At 34.4% G+C, this 19,127-nt stretch overlaps 1 protein-coding gene across 2 annotated transcripts in view; it reads right to left on the reverse strand.

The window, feature by feature from the left end:
* Positions 1–6,354: 6,354 nt before the first annotated feature.
* The window catches only part of EMCN (endomucin), a 96,711-nt gene continuing 83,938 nt past the window's right edge, over positions 6,355–19,127 (reverse strand). For both annotated transcript variants that reach the window (XM_039848689.1, XM_039848688.1), the window contains 3 exons: positions 18,496–18,557; positions 13,064–13,137; positions 6,355–7,668 (listed from right to left, as the gene is read on the reverse strand). In XM_039848689.1, coding sequence (XP_039704623.1) covers positions 13,103–13,137; positions 18,496–18,557 — 97 coding nt within the window. In that variant the 3' untranslated portion in view covers positions 6,355–7,668; positions 13,064–13,102. The remainder of the gene's footprint in view (positions 7,669–13,063; positions 13,138–18,495; positions 18,558–19,127) is intronic.

Raw genomic sequence — 19,127 nt, forward strand, 5'->3', positions numbered from 1 at the left:
TTAATGCTAACTGCATTCCCTATGCTGTGCTCCCCATCCTCATGACCATCTATCAACTACTAATTTGTACTTCATTAACCCTTCACCCCATTCTCCTAGCCTCCCCAAGCCCCTCCCCTCTGTCCACCAAATTGTCCTCTATATTTTTGAGTCTTTTTGATTAGCTTGTTCTTTCTGTTCCTTAGATTCTGAATATAAGTGAAATCATATTGTATTTATCTTTCTTTGTCTGACTTATTTCACTCAGCATAATAACCTCTAGGTCCATCCATATTGTTGCAAATGGTAGGATTTCATTTTTTTAATGGCTGAGTAATATTCCATTGTGTATATGAACCATAACTTCTTTATCCAATTGTCTGTTGATGGACATTTAGGTTGCTTCCATATCTTGGCTATTGTAAATTGTGCTGCCATGAATATTGGAGTGCATAGATCTTTATGAATTATTTATTGTTTTGGTTTTCTTTGGATAAATACCCAGAAGTGCAATTGCTGGGTGAAAAGGTATATCCATTTTTAATTTTTTGAGAAACCTCCAGACTGTTTTCCATAGTGGCTGTACCAATTCAGGCATTAACCCTTTAGATGTTGAATCCTAAAGAGATCTAAGATCCCAGGGGAGGGACCAGGGAGGCTGTGTGTATGTGTGGCAGCGGGGAGGGGGGGAGTTGGGGATAGAGTGAGCTCAGGATAGCAGCTATTTATTAATGGTACCGAAACATTTCAATAATTTAACGTTATCAAACAAATGTTAACCATGCTTAAAAGTTCATTTATATTAATAGGTGGCACTAGAATTATGATGCTTAGAAATATAGAAAATTCTAATCTTGTGATAGAATAGAAAGGTTTAAAAATTCTCCCAATTGTTGGAAAGGGATCTCAGGCTTGCCAATTAATCTTAAGTGTAAATATAAGTAGTTCCAATCCCGATTATCACTGAGAAAATCAAGGAAGAAAAATGTTAATATTTTTGTGTCCCCAACACATTATAATTATTTTAATAACCCTGTAGGAAAATTTATTAGTTTACCAGGGCTACTATAATAAAGTATCACAGACTGAGTGGCTTAAACATCAGAAATGTATTTCCCCATAATTCTGGAGGCAAGAAATCCAAGATTAAGGTGTCAGCAGGGCTGGTTTCATTCTGAGGCCTTTCTTTCAGTTGTAGATGGCTGCCTGTTGTCCCTTGTCTTCACATGGAGCTCTCTCCCCGACTCCCACTCTCACTTCTATCTTTATTCTGTCCTAATCTCCTCTTCTTATGAGGACACCAATCACGTTGGATTGGAGCCTACCCTAATGACCTCATCTAACTTTAATTATCAAACTACAGAAATTTCTATTATCTCAAAAATTTCCCTGATGCTTCTTTCTTGGCATTTTCCCTTCCTCTCTGTCTCAATACAGCCACTGGTCCTATTTCTTTTCTAGTGTTTTATGTAAATGGAGTAATAAGTATATGCTCCACTATGTCTGGCTTCTTATTTGCTGCATAAGGCAAAATGTTCTCGAGGGTCATTCATTTGGGTGTATCAACAATTTGTAACATTTTATTGCTGAGTGATAACCCATTGGATGACTATATCACAATTTATTTGTTGTTTATAGCTTTTGGCTATTAAGAATAGAGTTAATATAAACATATGGTTATAAGTGTTTGTATAGCCAGAACGTGTATTTTTATTTCTCTTGAGTAAATACATAAAAGTGGAGATTCTGCGTCATATGAGAAATATGCATCTAACTTCTTAAACTTTTTTTAAGAAGAATCTGTTAAATTGTTTTCCAAATGATTGTATGATTTTACATTTATATTAGCAATGTATGAGAGTTTTAGTTCCTCCATATTCCCACCAACGATTGGTATGACTGGCCTTTATAATTTTAGCCATTCCCATAGATATGTAATGGTATCACACTGTAGATTTAAGTTTACATGATGATTAAATGATATTGAATATCTTTTCATGTGCTTATTGGAAAATCATATATCTTTTTTCTGAATTAGCTTTTCAAATATTTTATTTCCGTTTTTAGTCAACTAACTTCCTATTTTTAACTTGTTTGAGTTCTTTACGTGTCCTAGATACAAGCCACTTGTGAGACATATATAATGTAAATAATTTCTTCTATTCTTCATTTTTCATTTTTAGTTTATTATGCTTACTTTAAAAGTAGATTTTTTACTTTTGATAAAGTTCAGCTTTTCATTTTGTATTCAGTTTTGGCCTTTTGTGTCCTATTTAGAAAATTTTTACTGACTCTAAAGAAGGCAAATATTGTAGATGTAACTTTAATGTTAAACTTATGACACATTTCAAGTTGTTTTTTGCATTTGGTATTAGGTGAATGTTAAGCTTCATTTTTTTCTGTACATACATCTTATTGTTTCAGAGACATTTGTTGAGAAGATTGTCCTTTTCCCATGGAATTACTATGGCATCTTTGTAAAAAATGACTATATGCACATTTATATAGGGGGAAAAGTATACATTTACTGTTTAATCTGTTTTATTCCATTGATTAAATCTGTTTTTTAGGTCAATATGGCACTGTCTTGATTACTGTACTGTATAGTAAGTCTTTAAATTCAGTAGTATGAGTCTTCCAACTTAAAAAGAATGTTTCAGTTATTCTAAGTTCTTTTCATTTCCATATAAACACTGGAATCACCAATTTCTACAAAGAAGAAAACTGGATTTGGACTGGAATTGTGATAGATCTATAGATCACAATTTAAGTAGTACTGACATCTTAATAATGCATCTTTTAATCTAGGGTCTGGCATTCTTTAATTTCTCTCAGAAGTTTGAAAATTTTAATGTAGAAGGCATGCACATATGTAGTAAAGTTTATCACTAAGAATTTTGTATTTGATGACATTATTGTTAATGGTATGTTTGTTCCAATTTTTATTTTTTGTTACTAAAAAGCTCAGTTGAGTCTATATATTGATCTTATATTGTGCAACCATAATAAATTTCGTTAATTCACATAGCTTTTTTGTAGATATTCTAGGATATATGCATGATTCTGTCATCTTCCTTTCCAATCTATATATGTCTTTTTTCTTGCATTATTGTATTGGCTAGGACTTTCCCCCTCCCCCCCCAAAACACCACAATGTTGCTTAGAAGTGATGAGTGAATATGTTTACTTTGTTTCTAACTTTCGAGAAAAGCACTTAATTTTTCATCATTTATACAAAAGTTAGCTGTAGATTTTTTATAAATATGCTTTATCCAATTGAGGAAGTTTCTTTTTAATCCTAGTTTGATGAGAGATTTTATTATGAATAAATATTGAATTTTGTCAAATTTTTTTATATCTATTGAGATAAGCGTTTGGGTTTTTTTCTTTATTCTGTTAATATGTTGAATTACAATGACTAATTTTCAAATGTTAGACAACCTTAGATTCCTGGAATAAATCTTACTTTTTTGGGGATCTTGTTGAATTTTATTTGCTAATATTTAGTTAATGGTTTTGGTATTTTGGTAATTATATTTGTTAGGGCTATTAGTCTATAGGTTTTTTTCTTTTTCTTTTTCTTTCTTGTAATGTTTTTTGGCTGATTTTATTCTCAGGGTAATGCTTTTCTCATGGAATTAATTGTGAAGTGCCCATCCTCTTGCCATTTCTGAATCCATTTTTATTAACTAATTTCTCTCATGGTTATGGTTTACAATTTACTTCTTTGGAAACATCTACATAATTTTAGACTAGAAGATGAATATTTGGAACTTCATGTTGTTAAGTTGTTTTGATGTACTTCATTGCATGTATAAAAGATTGTCAGACTTTGCCCTGGGAGGCCTTTAAATATTTTGTGGATTAGTAGCTCCATTTTTTCAAAGCTTGTTTTTAGGCTGGTTAGTGCTTTAATCTAGGGGTGCTTTACTAATATGTGAATCTTCTGGGATTATTAATCAAGATAATCAATGAGAATTTTCCAAAAAGGTTGATCTGACTTTAAATGTCTTTCTGTTCTGTATGATACCTAGGAATTTTCAGCATACAACTCCTCAGTAGTTCTTTGCCTGGTTTCATGGAGTTTCACCCTAAGTGTATGTACAGCTTAATGTTCCATTAAAAGATACAAAGTCACCTACATGCAGATTTATTGATGTCTTTCTCTATGTAGTAGCTTCCTCCCGTCTGGTACTCCGCTCCACAAATTCCAGCTACCTTAGTCTCCCTGTTCTGATCTCTGCCTTCTCAACTCAGTGTGACTACTTGGTTCTGTTTAGGAGTCCTCCTCTCTGTAGCTGGTCTGAAATGTGTCAAAGTCGGGCAGTCACAAGGCTCACGAGTTTGTTTCTCTCTTCTCATGGATCACAGTTCAGCTCTGTATTTGTTCACTGTGTGAAACAGTTGTTCAGTTTTTCAATTGTTTATAGTGGGATGATAAATCTAGCCTCTGTTTTAAACTATAGCCAGGAGAAAAATGCTTTAACTACCTTTTATAGATAAGTAAACTGAGATTAGAAGACTAAGTAGTATAGTGATGAATAGGAATTTGGGAATTAGCTTAAAATTTAAATTTTTGCTGTTTACCAGTTGTACAACCTTGAGTACATTATTTAACTTTCTACCTTGGTTTCTATACCTTTAAAATGGTTATGCTTATGGTGATGATGGTGATAATGATAACAATAATAATAGAAATAATAATATAATGTTACAATGTATCTCTCACCATTATTATGATGATTAACCAAGATGAAGAATGTGAAGTTGTTATCACAGTGCTTGGCACACAATGAGTCTTGGATATGATGTTAGCTAATTAATGATATTATCCATGATCACTTTGGTAGAATTCTAACTTCAAGTTCAGGAATGTAATATTTGGTGGACAAGATTTTCCTTTAAAAAGTATACAAATCAGGAAATAGGTATATTTAGGACCATAAGACAAATCTGGAAGCAAGGACAAAGTACACTCATTTAAGGGAACATGAAAAATCTTGTTTGTGTTTGTGGGGAATTTTTTAAGTGAAAATCTGTAGATAATCCATCACAAATTCTCAGTTCAGTTTGTCTATTACTTAATTAATCACAATGATGGATAGCTTTACTATTAGGCAATAATTAACAGTTTCATAGTCTTGAGACTATCATCACTCAAAACACAACTTTTAAAGGACATACCCAGTTTCTTTTTAGAGCCCCATAAAATCTTGAATGATCATAAATAGAGTTCAACAGAGAAGTGTCAGGGAAAGCTAGCAGGTTCCTTGTTGAAGGTTCATCGATGTCTGAGATGATCCTCATGAACTTAGAATGGCAAGTAGACAAGAAATAAGACATAGATTTGTCAGAAATGTAATGGAATATTTCAGCTCAGCAAGGGGAATTTAGAAATCTTTCTCTGTTGGCTGATCACAGCCAGTATATCAGCCAACGACATCCGTTTACTCTCAGATGACAGCAGCGCCAGTTAATCATCTTTGTTTATGTTTTGACTATTGATACACTTAAATTATATTCATATTGTCATGCAGAACAAACATATAGGAAAGTTTGCCTTTGATCTAAATATGGCTATTCCTTTGCTGTAGTGACATTTGAACTGTATGTCAGAATAAAATGCTTACAGCAAGTCAGGCATAAAAAGTAGATCATTTAAATCAGGTAATTAAAAAACACATCTAATTAATGGTAAGTTTGGCTTAATAATAAAATACCCTATTTCAACAGAAGTTTAAGTTGATTTATAAACGTGTAGACATTACCTCTGAGATTGATGCTATAAAATACTATGAATATCTCTGCAAATTCCTCAGTTCTCTTATCACTTTGACTTTTTAAATTTTAATGCTAGAGTCGTTAGTGTAAAGTATATTCTTTCTTGAGCTAGAATAAATGTCATTCTTTCATGACCATTAAAAAGCTTTCCTTCCTCCCAATCATTGTAAACTCTCTGACAATGCTTATGAAAAGTCAAGAAAATGATTTTTCTAGAGGCCAGACTAAGATATTGCTTATAATAATTTAAATTGCAGAACTTGTTTCTTTGCAGTATATTCTGTGTAACAAGGTGTCTGCTGAAGAAGCTCATTAAAGCATTCCGAGGGTGTTGAAATATTTTCCTCCTGAAGACAAATGCTCCATGGTTGGCATGTTCCAACCACTGTCACACTCATTTAAAAGACTTCTAGGTCAGAGTTAAGCATGGGTACAACATTTCTCAAGGAGATCTTTGACATTTTCTCTACCTTCTTACCTCTTCCCTCCATCAATTCCCTGTCTTTCTTCTTAAAGAAGCATAAAGAGACACCAGTCAGAAATATAGATACGTTTGCTTGGTGTCTTTGGTTAGAAATAATCCAGACATCAGGAAGCTCAAACCAAGATGATTATTTACATAATCCTTAAAGTTGGAGGTTTTCAGATATACCGCAACTAAAAAATTTTTAAAAGCCAGTTTTATATACACTGTTCTGTCACCACAACACTGCTCTCATGTCACTAAGATAATTTAGCATCGAAACCAGCTTAGGTAATCATAAAAATTAAAGAACTGCCACTGGTAGTTTATTAGTTTCAAAGCTTTCCATAAAACTTCAACCAACATGACATTTTGATTGCATGTGTCCAAGAAGTGGTCAAGGTTGATCAATTAGCTTTGAGCAGAAGAGTGTGCTCCTGACGGAGTGGCAGCTGTAATTATATGGTATGTTAATGAAAGGGATGCACTGAAAAATAATATCGCAATTATGTATTTACAGAGTGTTGGTTTCTATAAACTGGAGATTTAACAATGACTGCTAGAACAAATCATTACATTTCTAAAAAAATAAAAAATGCACAGAGATAGTATCAACTAAAAGGATTATGAAAATAATCTCAATCCTGTTTGTTATCTTCTTAATGAATGCCGTACAGAGTATCATAAATGCCCTTACATCCTTATCGTATAGTGTGAATTACAAATAGAAAGACCAAAGAAATGGTATGACTTCCTTCTAATAGGGTCTGATACATGAATTCTTTGTCCTTTTCTCACTTATTACAGACACCTTTCATTACTGAGTTCTCATATTCTAATAATCAAGAAAAATATTCATAATTATGAGAAGACAATATCATTGCCATTTTTACAGTCACATTATAATATTTTAGTGCGTTGAATACAGTAATTATTTATTAAAATTACACAGAAATATGAATAAAATATTTTTATGTACAAAGTGGCACATCATGATTTCTACCTAATATTTAACAATACACTTACAAATTTTCCCTGCATTAATGTAATGGAAAACAATAAATACAAACATTAGGTAATATAAGCACATCAAGAAAGTAGGAAAGTTCTCATGGATAAAATCTGTCGTCTTTGGAAACTTTAAACTCAAGGGAAGGTCATGTCATTAGTAAACCCATGTGCCTGGGCTGTTAAGCTAACTGCTCAAATGACCTTCCTAAAATTCAGTCTCCTGAGGATGTTCCTATAAAATGCAGCAACGTGCTTTTTCACGTCTCAAGGGACAGGAGAGGCCCAGGATTCTTTTTGATTCTGTCAGATTATTGCCTGTCATCTTGGCATCATTTTATTGGGACAGGTGACTGGTGCAGACTGGCGAGCAGGGTTGGAAGTCAGGATTGATTTTTCTCTTTCTAACCCTGGGGTATAGAAGCTGAAGATTAAGCCTGTGGGATAGGGGGAGAAAAAAAAAGTTCAGATTCTAAGAAAGTTAAGAAGTAGAGATTTTGGGGGAGACCATTTTTTTTTTGTAAGGAATTGTTAGTGACTAGCCGATTGTTTTTCCCACCCAGTAGGGTTACTTGAATGTTTCCCAAGCACTTAAAATTCAACATGTCTGAAAGGAAAACCACTATACTGCCTCCCAAAGCTGTTCCCTCTCACTCCATAATTCCCATGTTTGCTATTACCTCCATGATCAATCCAGGCTCTCATGCTAGGTGTGTGGGCATCATCCATAATCCCAATCTTCCTTATTCCCCATTGCCTATGTTCAATCAGTCACCACTGCTGGAGAATTTTATGTGCCAAACATTTCTCTATTCCATTCTATTTCTTCATCTCCATCCCTTTCTTCACTGCAGACCTGGTAAAGCCCTTGTCCTTTTCCTAGGGAATATTATAGTATCTTCTGACTGCTCTGCTTCCAGTGTCACTCCTTTTGAATTAATCATCCATAGTAAACTTCAGTGATGTGTCTCAAGCACAAATCTCATTATATGTTTCCTCTGATTAAAGTACCCTATCACTAATGTGATACAATTTGAGGTCTGTTGCTTGGGATGACAATGCGAGCAATTAAGAAATTTATTGGCAATTTTCATTTTTCTCCCTACTTATTAGGCCGCTAATAAGGATGAACAGGCGTCTCTTTACATCTGCTTCACAGGAAGGAGAGCCAGGGCTTTGGTTGATGACTTTGGGGTTTTCTCGTTTGCAGGACAGAAACAATTTTGTTGGTCCGAAAAGGGGCAGGAGATGGAGGCTTCTGCACCTCAAGTGGGAAAGGGGTAGTTTCCCGATCTGGCAGAGATTAGATGTGGCAGTGCTGGCTGTTTGCTAGAGTCTGGGAGGAGACCGATATGGGGGGTGGGTTGGGGCGTGGACAGTGGTACCAGGGTGGAGACCTGTACCCTGCTCTTTCATGGGATGGTTGGCAGAAGCAGGGTCTTTGGTAAGGATGGGTGCACCATTGCATTGTATGGGAGAAAGCTGGACACTGGCTTGGGGGCGGGCAGTTTGAAGAGCAGAGAGTAGCCACAGGATTCATGTCAAGCCTGAGTCTGTGGAAAGGACTGTAGAACAAGGTATTTATGATGTTCTTCCAGAGCATCTGTTGGTGATAGAGGGTCCAGCACATGCCAGAGAATGGAGTAGCTCTAGAAGGAGCACAATGATCATAGAAATACCAGCAAAACAGGACCCTCTTTCAAATTTTGTACTGATTTCCTGGATGAGTTTTATATCCAAGGTTGGAGAGTCTCTCAAAATGAATAAATGACTTCTTGATGGCATTAATGAAGGAAGAAAGAATCTGATTTTACTCTGCTTAGAAAAAGAAAGTGTTTCATTCTTGCCTTTTTAAAAATACAGTAACATGAACAGAATGTTGCAGTAATATCAGATTGCTCTAATCATTTTAAAATGTTTACAGTTAGTTTCTGTCCTTAATGTCATTGTGGAACAGTATCAGTGGTTCACTGACCTTGTGGCAGATGTGTACAGAGCAGCTCTAGGCTAATCAATTATTTATAATTTCTTTCATATACCATGTAGTTTCACAATTCTTTGCATTTGTACATTCTATTCCCTGTGCCTAGAAAAACCTAAGTAACCTTTTTTCTTATTCTATAAGTCTCAGATCATATACCATCTTTTCTAAGAAATTTGCCATTAAATTTCAAAGTGCCATGTCTATCTTTCCATACCACTTATCTTATTATTTACTATATTACACTAAAGTGATCTTCCTTATGTGTATTTCTCTCTACTTCTATAGGCTCCTTGAGGACAGCAACCATGTCATATACCTTTTTATACCTTGCCTAGTACTTGGCAAAGAGTTAGATCTCTGCCACTTTTTGTTCAACTCAGTCATACTCCTCTGTAAGTGAGTTTCCAAATTAAGAGTTTGCAGCGTAGATCAGCTAGGTAAACATCTGGATTTATGTGAGTACAATGATGCTCACAAATAATATTGTATTGACCATTTTTTTCAAGGATCAAAAACCAATATAGGAACAAACTGAAGTTTTTGTCAGAGTATATTCCATATTGATACCTTTCTCAAGAAATGGATCTGGCTTTATTAATGATTTTTTTCATTAGTTGATAATTTGCTCTATTTCCAACATTATAATCTCTCTAAACTTCCAATGTGTTGGCTTCGATAACAATAATACAAGACTTTACAGTTACTGAATCTCTCACAACCTTAAAATTTTATAAATCTGTGATTCTTACAAAGAATAAATGATCACTTTTATAATAAAGTATGATGATAGATTCTTTAAGAATATTGACAATACTTTATAAACAAAGAAGCATAATGGTCTTAGGAGAAAAGATTGTTCAGTCTTGCTTTTAGAATGTGGAACCCACTGCAAAAATTAATTCAGTTTTACTTTGAAACGCAATGTATAAGACTATTTGCTTCACCAGTATAATTTTTAAAAATTTCAAAAAAAGCTCAAGTAAATTAAAAATTTTATTATTTTATTCTTGATTTACATTTTTGATTAGTAGTGGTATAAGAACTCCTATATATAATTTTATGTTATCATTTTTATTCCCTCCTCTATAAATTATCTGATCATGGCCTTTGCTCATTTTTCTATTTCTCAATATGTATAAACATCTTTACTTGTTTAGGATATTAATTATTATTTTTATTATTTTTTAACTTATGGTGACATTGATTAACAAAATCCAATAAGTTTCAAGTGTACAATTCTAGAGTATTATTTAATTGGTGTCATATTTATGACATTTTCTCAATTTATTTTTTGTCTGATAAGTTTCTTTATGATAATGTTTTTATGTTTGTAATTTTTAAGTCGTGATATGGTATAATTTCTATCTTTTCCATTGAATTTTCTTATATTGTTTTATATTTTGAAATTCTTATTCCATTAGATACTTAGTGAAACATACTACATTTTCTTCTATTGTCTTATTTTTTTGCATTTAGTTCTTTATACATATCTCCATAGACATATTATTAGCTAATATCCCCACCACCATATTCATTATTGACCAATTTATTCAGAACATTTATTGGAATAAATAAGAAAAGAATGTGCTTTGCCTGCTTCACATTTTTGCATAGAAATTGTGGTTTTAGCGGTTCTATGTCACAGCAAATCAGTTTCTTTAGCAATATCATCCTTGCCACTCCTAGTCATAAAGTAATTAATCTCAGAAAAAGATAATAGAGCACATTTGTATTGTAAATGAACACAAATTTATATAGAATTGCATATAGCTAATGTATCTAATATTTGATTCCAGTGGCCTTCAAAACTTAACAGAAGTTATTTTTGTACTAATAGCTATTTTGAGGTGGTCCCAGTGAATTAAACAAGAAAAATTTCTAAAATAATCTTTTTCTTATTTTAAAGAAATTATGACCCCCAAATGTAATAAATCTGCAGTAAAAAGTTATAATTTTTTGAAACCCTTATTAATCTTTCTGTTATTTATATAAAAGTCTCAGAGAGTTTAGAACTAGTTTGAATTGATGAATCAGTATCAGTCATGCCCATATAGTTTTTAACTTTTTCTCTAATTAGTGGAGTTGATAGATGTCAAACTTGTTCCCATTATTTTCTGATCTTCATCAATACTGTAATTCCAAAATTATGCAGAAGAGCAACAAAAACTATCACTGCAATCAAAAGATACTTTTTAAAGTACAAAAATAGAAAGCAGTGGGAATTGAATGGGAATGTTTTTGGTTGAGCTTCTCTGGGTCAGCACTTCTCCTTGTCTCCTTTCTTTTTTTTTCTTTCCAACTAACGGAAGACTTTGTCTTCCTCCAAATGTGACAATTTAGTTACTAAATTTTGTCCACTTTGATCATCTAGAAGGCATTCTTTCACTATGGTTGCAGAGAAACCATAACTAATATGGAAGAAAGCTTTCTATGCACATGTCTCCAGAAACTGCTCGAACTTCTCAGCTTCTCGAATTTTGTACCTGAAGGCAAACTTTCAGATTTCTCTCATTCTAATCCATTCCTTGCTGGCTGGAGAGTGATGGAATTCTGATACATCTGATGGCACTCCTCTGACCATCTCCTGCTTCTACCCAGAGAAGTGTAGTAGTCATCATTTACGCAACAAACACTAGCTGAGTGTCTGTATCAGTATTGTATTAGTGGCTGGGCAGGAGACATAGGTAGTGGACACAACAATGATATTCTGCCCGCTGGACTCTACCCAGAATGACTGCCATTGTAGTCAGGCCAATTATGGGCACATACATATTTATTTGTTCTTTTTTTTTTTTTTAAATATTAGTTGCCAAAAGGCAAATTCTTCTGCAGGTTCTAAAAAGGACCAGACACTCATTGTGAGACCATTAATCAATGATTCTTGTGAAAACTAAGGTAAGAAGAAAATCTCCTTAGCCGGTTCTAGGAAGGCAAAAGACAATCCCATGCTAAGCTGGGAGGGTTAATTCTAGCAGGTTTAAAATTGACCTGAGCTGTTTTGCTGAAATAAGAAATGTACCTGCTTTGTACCAATTACTGGTCAAAGCATGGAGCATGCAGAATAACGGTGTTGCTTGAACCTTAGTTTTGAGAGTTTTCAATTATTTATTGATTGACTATTATTGTAATGAAATTGATCATTTACATCTGGTCTCACTGAAATACCTGGAGGGCACTATCCCTCAGCTAGTTATATAGCAAGAAATTGCCTGTGGGACCAGATGAGTATAAGAAACCCCAGCTGAGAATGCATTTTGGATCACCTTATTTGAGGTGCTTTGTGCATACATCATGGTTCTTGGACCCAGAGAGAAAGTACATCCAGGGTTAGTCCTTACAGACAGAGGACAATCAGACTTTCTTGCTGGCTTATCTGGACCCCATGCCTTGAGCCAGGCTTTGGCTGTGATACACATTTTTAATGCAGCTGTTGTCTCATATTCTTGTCTTGCAATAAACTACAAATTTGTAAACATTGCCATTTTGAGTCCTGTGAGTCTTTGTTAGTGATAGAACCCTGTATAACTGCCACTGTCAGTATGTGTATAGTGACCCAGGTAAAGGCAAACTGCATTTATAAGGAAACATTAGCAACAGCAGAAAGAGTAAACTGTGTCATCCCTGAGGTAGGAAGGGCAACTGGAAGCACCTTTTACAGCCCCCAAGACGTTCATTTCTCTAGCAAATCTTCTTAGCGTTTGTTTTTAGACAAATAGGCAACGATGGTTTCACAGACACAAACCATTAACTTTTTAGCTTATAAAAGTTTTTAAAAATAATCTAGCTTGCAGTAGGCTAACGAAACGGATATTAATGAGTGTCTCAGTGAATAAAATTAGGGAACTTACATATGTACTGCCCAGGTGTGGGGAGGATCGATCAAGCTGTCAGTTCTTGTTTTTCCCTTGTGCAGAGTGCTCACCTGAAAACAGAAGGAATGTTTTGATCTATGAGCTCAGGGAGCAAATAAGGAAGAAAATAAAGTTTCTTGGCTTGTTTTTTGTTTTTCAAAAAAAGTCCAATTTCCCTGCAAGAATGTCATTAGAGCCACAATTTGCCTCTTGGTATGGCCTGAAAATTGTTCACCAAGATTGATGAGCTTTTTTTTGGCCATCATCATTTTTCACCCTAAAGGAGCAATGCTAACTAATTCCCTTGGTGTGGGGGTGAGGGTGTGAGTTTGGAGGTGATAAGACAGGCACCCTAGAGAATGAGCTATTGATTTTTGCTTGTTCCATGACCTGGCTCTGCCTAAGCAAAACCGTGTCATATAGTTAAAGTGCTATTTTATCAGGAAAACATTCTAAAATCCTCTGTTTAAATAATTCAGTGAGAGTTTTGTGAAAATGAATTTGTATGCCCACATGAACACTTTGGTATCATACAGAACAGCACAGGGGACATTTTTCAAAATAATGGTGTTATTCTATCATCCAATATAAAGATAAATATTAACCTAGGATGATGGGAAACTGAGAGACACCAAGCATTTTTACATGCCCCTGGATTTATGATCAACACAGTTGACATTATCTGTGTCTTTCAGACAGATTCAATATTAGTCACACTATATAAAAGTAACATGGGCCAAAGTCTCCAGCTTCAGGAATAAATGTCATAGTTTTGCTCCAGCTTTTATCTTCCAGTCAGGAAACCTGTCTTATGGGGACTCCATTAATGCCATCTGTTACCTGCATGGTAAGGGAGATAATAAATAGTGCTAGAGACCTATGAGGAGAACAAACCAGAACTTCCTTGTGAGAGCTCCTTAGGTCCTGTGCTCAGAAATGTCGGGCACAGAGCGACAGCCCAACCCCCAAACAACCCTTCGGTCACTATTACTTATACTGTAAAAAGCACAGCACCTCCTGGAATCCATGAACTTCAGGAATGAGAAGTAAACAAAATAAATATTTATCAAACCCCTACTGTCGGCTAGAAGTCAGGTAAAGCATATCATATGAAAATTATTATAATTCTTAATATATCCCTTCAAGATCTATCTAATTGGGAATAGAGAATATGAAATTCAATAACAATCTGATTCCAATAATAGTTCTAATAATGATATCTATGGTAAAAGCAAATGAGACACATACATACCTAGAAAAAAAAAAACTGGAATGAAATACACCAAAAACCAATAATGATTACACCAAGGTTGCATTTCATTAGTAATTTTAAATTATTTTCTATTTCGTATTTTTTCTATCTTCCATTGTACATAGTGTGGTCAAATACTAAAATGACAATTTAAGCCACGAAGAGATATAACAAGGCAGTAATGTATGTTGATTTTCCAAACTGATATGCTAAGAAGAGAGAAAGACCATGTACAGCTGGGACAATCAAGAAAGCTTTGGTGGAAATGTAGAGATTGAGCCAAATATTTATTGCAAGGCTGAGAACATAGAAGCTGGATCAATGTATAGCTTTATGAATTGATGAATCTTTTGCTAATCTTTACACTTTTATTCGTTTCTTGTAGTCAATGAACTTTTATTTGTAAAAATAAGCAAAAAAACAAAACAAAACTGTGTATTTACTGAGTAGTTACCATAATATACTAATTAATATTGGTGTACTAATAATATACTAATAATGTGCAATTACTATAATGGTGAGGAGGGGGAGGAAGGAGTGACAAAAGAGAGACCAAGGCACCAACTTCTCCTTCAAAAGAGCTTGAGTTCACTGAGGAAGACAGGGACAGGAGATGAATGATGTCTGGGCAATACGCCATGTTAAGTGGTTCCAAACTGAACGAGAGAAGTCTGGCACATCACAGCAGCCCCGGTAGACATGCTCATGTGTTTGAACTTAATCTTAGCTAATACACACTTATCTGAGTTTTCTAAGCAGAAGAATATTATAATAAATTCAGATCTGCTTTTCCTTTCACCAAATAGTTCAAAAATCAAGTAATGCTTTGAAGCTAAATTCAAAGGTACTGTGTTTTCATTGTTCTGCGGTCATGGATTCTTTAATAAACATAAACAGTTTTCCTCATAAATTTTACAGCCTTAAATATTAAAAATGCGGTAATGTATATTTACTATATGAGATGTGATGTCAGTGGAAATCACATTTAACATGAACCATGTCATGTGTATATTTTGCAGTCCATCACAGGCTGTTTAACTGAGCCAGATCCCTTACCAAAATTGCATGGGATTTTATATGTTACCATAAAGGACTCCTCGATCTGCTATGTTTGGTATCCAGTTTTTTTCTGAAAGCACATTCTTGTTATACTCTAGTAGACGTTCTCTTTTACATTAAAGAAAACTCCTAGTGTAAATAATCTAATTTTAGACATTCATGGGCTACATCGTCAACAGAAAAACCCTGCTTGGGAGAGAATGTATTTAAAGGAAGTAGGGAGTATGGAAAGATAAACACCATGGACTACTGAGAAGGCTTTAGGGCAAGAAACTGTCTTATCAGAAGAAAGTTAACAGAACAATAACCATGGTTCATTCAGACTCCTAGAAATCCAGGCAATTTAGCATCCACTGGCATTTTCCTTGAAGGTAGATGGCTGCAGAGCTCTTTTTCCTTGGAAACATGATTTCTTAACCTCTAAAATGATATATTTTACTTTTCGGATATAAGACTAGAGTTTATAAATGGAAATACTGACCAATCCAATGAACTCTCATGGCCGCTGAAGCTCAAATTTTGTTTTATTACTTCTTAGGCATATGAATTCACACTATATTTCTTAGACCATAAAGCAAATAACATAAAATGTCAAACCTATCAATTCTGAGTGGTAGGTGGTCAGATATTTGTTCTATCAAGTTTTTGTATTTTTTAAATTTCTAATTTCTAATTTCTTTTTATATAGGAGATAGGGGAAGATTGGGTTAAATCTGTAAACTTATATCACAGCTAATCACTTCAGATTTTATTCTAGTTATATTTTAGAGAAAATGTCGCTATTGGGCAAAAGATATTTAAGTAAAAAATTATAACAGTGTAACTTCTGATGAGTATGGTGAGCATAGTTTCATAAAGAAAGCATATTTGGATAAATCTGAAAGTCAGTGGAAAGAGATTCATTTGTGTTTCAGGAGCCAGACTTTATTAAAAATTGTGGTAGTACTAAGAGCATTTGGAGATCATTATGTTTTAGATTATTTTAGGCTATTGAAATTGACTCTGGATCACCCATTTCAGTCTTGTCCTCCCACCAAATACTTTCCATGATAATCACCTGGGTTGACTGTTGAGCTGTTATTGTATTAAGTGAGGTGTGAGTTCTAAATGAGATTGGCAGAAATAAAAATACCAGAGAATAGATTTTACTATTTCCATGATAATGCCTCCTTAGGCCTGTGTCCTGAAAAGTTGCTTATGAAGAGAAAGGAGTTTGGAGAGTTAAGGGTCTTCCTAACAATTCCATCGTAGTCTATTCCACTTATTACTATAGTTATTACGAGAGTGGGGATATCAGCTTATGCAGAATTTTCTTTGAAGAATCAGATATTAAATTTGCCACCAAAAAACATGAAGTTCTCTAGACTTTTCCACTCTGGATGTCTCAATTCTGGTGTCAGTTGTCATTTCCCTGGTAGAACAGGGTAGTAGATGATCCCAGCCACAGGATTCTACACAGAGGTTTTTCCAAGTGCTGGTCAGCATGCCACCCACAGCTTGGAGAATGTTATGTTAAATTCACAATGGAGGAGGAGAGAACAATGAAATTGTTGTGATGCTTGCTAGCAAGTCACACGCAGATTCTGAGAACTCTTCTTGACAAATGGTATAGTTATACTCAGGATTCTTCACGACAGCGGGCCCAACCTTTTTGGCACCGGGGACCAGTGCTCCTATGAGAATCTAATGCCTGATGATCTGAGATGGAGCTGAGGTGGTGATACTAGCACTGGGGAGCAGCTGCAATTACAGATGAAGCTTCGCTCAGCTCACTGCTCACCTCTTGATGTGCAGCCTGCTTCCTAACATGCCAGGGACAGGTACTGGTTCATGGCCTGGGGGTTGGGAACTCTGCTTCATGAGCTTGCTTACTCAGGACTGGTTCACATTTAGGCTTCTTTTCCCTGACCTGGTAGAACAGAGTTGTCTACTTAGTCATGGCATATGAATAGCCAGGGAAAACCTATTTCCAATGATCTTATGAATGAATTTTATCTCTGCTCATTCAAAAGGTTATCTCTGACAGAACCATGTACATCAAAGAGTAGAAGAGATACCAGAATAAAGAAGGTCTTTATGTAAAGACAATAGCTCACCTGAGGAGTTTGGTCATGCCTCTGCAGACTTTTGGGTGCCCTCACTTTTTGAGTCTTCTGTTTGCCTCTTGTAGTTTGTTCTAGTTAGAATTTCCTACCTGAAGTTGGGGCCACTTTTGGCCTTTGATATCTTGCTCTTGAATTGGGACAATATAGCTAACTTTTTGTTTTACAAAATTTTTTTGCTACTATTTATAATGTAGTTTATCATTTTATAACTCTCACTTTACATAACATCTGTATTCTGGAACTATTTTGTATAGGTAAAATTGGGGGAACTGAATATTGTAAGTATCATAATGTAACTTGATATTTAAATAGAGCCACATGGATTGTTTTGTAGAGCTAATAATTACTTTTTATCTGTTTCATAATATTAATGTTTTAAATATATCTCAAAACAAGAAAATAATCCATGCTTTTTTGTTTTTTGAAAACTAGCATTTCATTTATCATTGCTCTTGATACATTATAACTCATACAAATAATATCTATATTTTGAAAAAACATTTACATTTCAAATCAAGTTAAATCGAAACCTAAGAAATCAGAAAAATAAATGTAAATTTTATCAACAGGAAATTGTGTTTTGTCCTCATGGGGAAACCCAATTAAAATTATATAAAATTACACAAAATATGACTTACATTTTAACTAATGAATGTTTGTTTCAGTGGACTATACACAGCCATTACCAAAAATGAAACAAAATAACAGCAATAATAAAAAACCCTATAGTACTGGGTTTTTTCCACTACTTCAGAATGGAAAATGCCTCTAGTTACCACTCATTCTTTAGAACACATCAAGACATAAGAAAAAGCAACCTCTGAATGCCAAGAAATCCAATAATTTTACCAAAAATAATATTTCCAGGACCCCATCTTTCCTTTATAGGAGAGTTTTGTCTTTATTGGAAATTAATAATTGACTATTTCCTAAGAAGCTTACAGACATGAACAAAATCCAAGTTAGATTTTGAAATAATCATTTTTCATCCTATCAGCAATCTGAGAGCTTACCAGACTCGTGAGAAATTGTCTTAACAGTGAGAAGCTTCACACTCTCTTTATCGGACTGAGGTCTATTTGAAATAGAAGAATTTAAATTAGCATCACAGTAATAAGTATTGTATGTCTGTGAAAGAAAGTAAATATGATATACACAGATTGAAGAAGATACACAAGCATATATATTTTTATGTGTTTCCATGGCAAAACCTGTGTCTCATCACATACAGACACATAATTCTATAGCACTTTCCACTTCTGGAATCAAGCCAGTAAACCTCCATCATTCTGTTATAGGGATGATCATCAGATAAGTTAAATATCAAGATGAGTCAAGTGAAACACTTGTCACAAGGTCTATATGGTACGGGTCTCCAGTCTTGAATTATGAAGGATAAGACATAGAAATGTTTGCAGATAAAATTTGGATTGGTGCTGAGTTCTAGGGATATCCTTTTTCATGAAGTTTTGGATACTGTAGGATAGTGTCTGAACTATTTTAATTAAGAGTTCCCACCTGTCCTTTCTCAGATTCTAAATAGTTTCAAACCCAAGTTCCTGTCCTTGGACATCTCAAAAACCTCTATTTATAAATTAAGAAGGGTAAGTAATCTACGGACATTATTTCTAAAGTTCACAGCCCG

Source organism: Pteropus medius, unplaced genomic scaffold (genome assembly GCF_902729225.1).
Source record: "Pteropus medius unplaced genomic scaffold, Ma_sr-lr_union100, whole genome shotgun sequence".
In the NCBI taxonomy this organism is placed as follows: Eukaryota; Metazoa; Chordata; class Mammalia; order Chiroptera; family Pteropodidae; genus Pteropus; species Pteropus medius.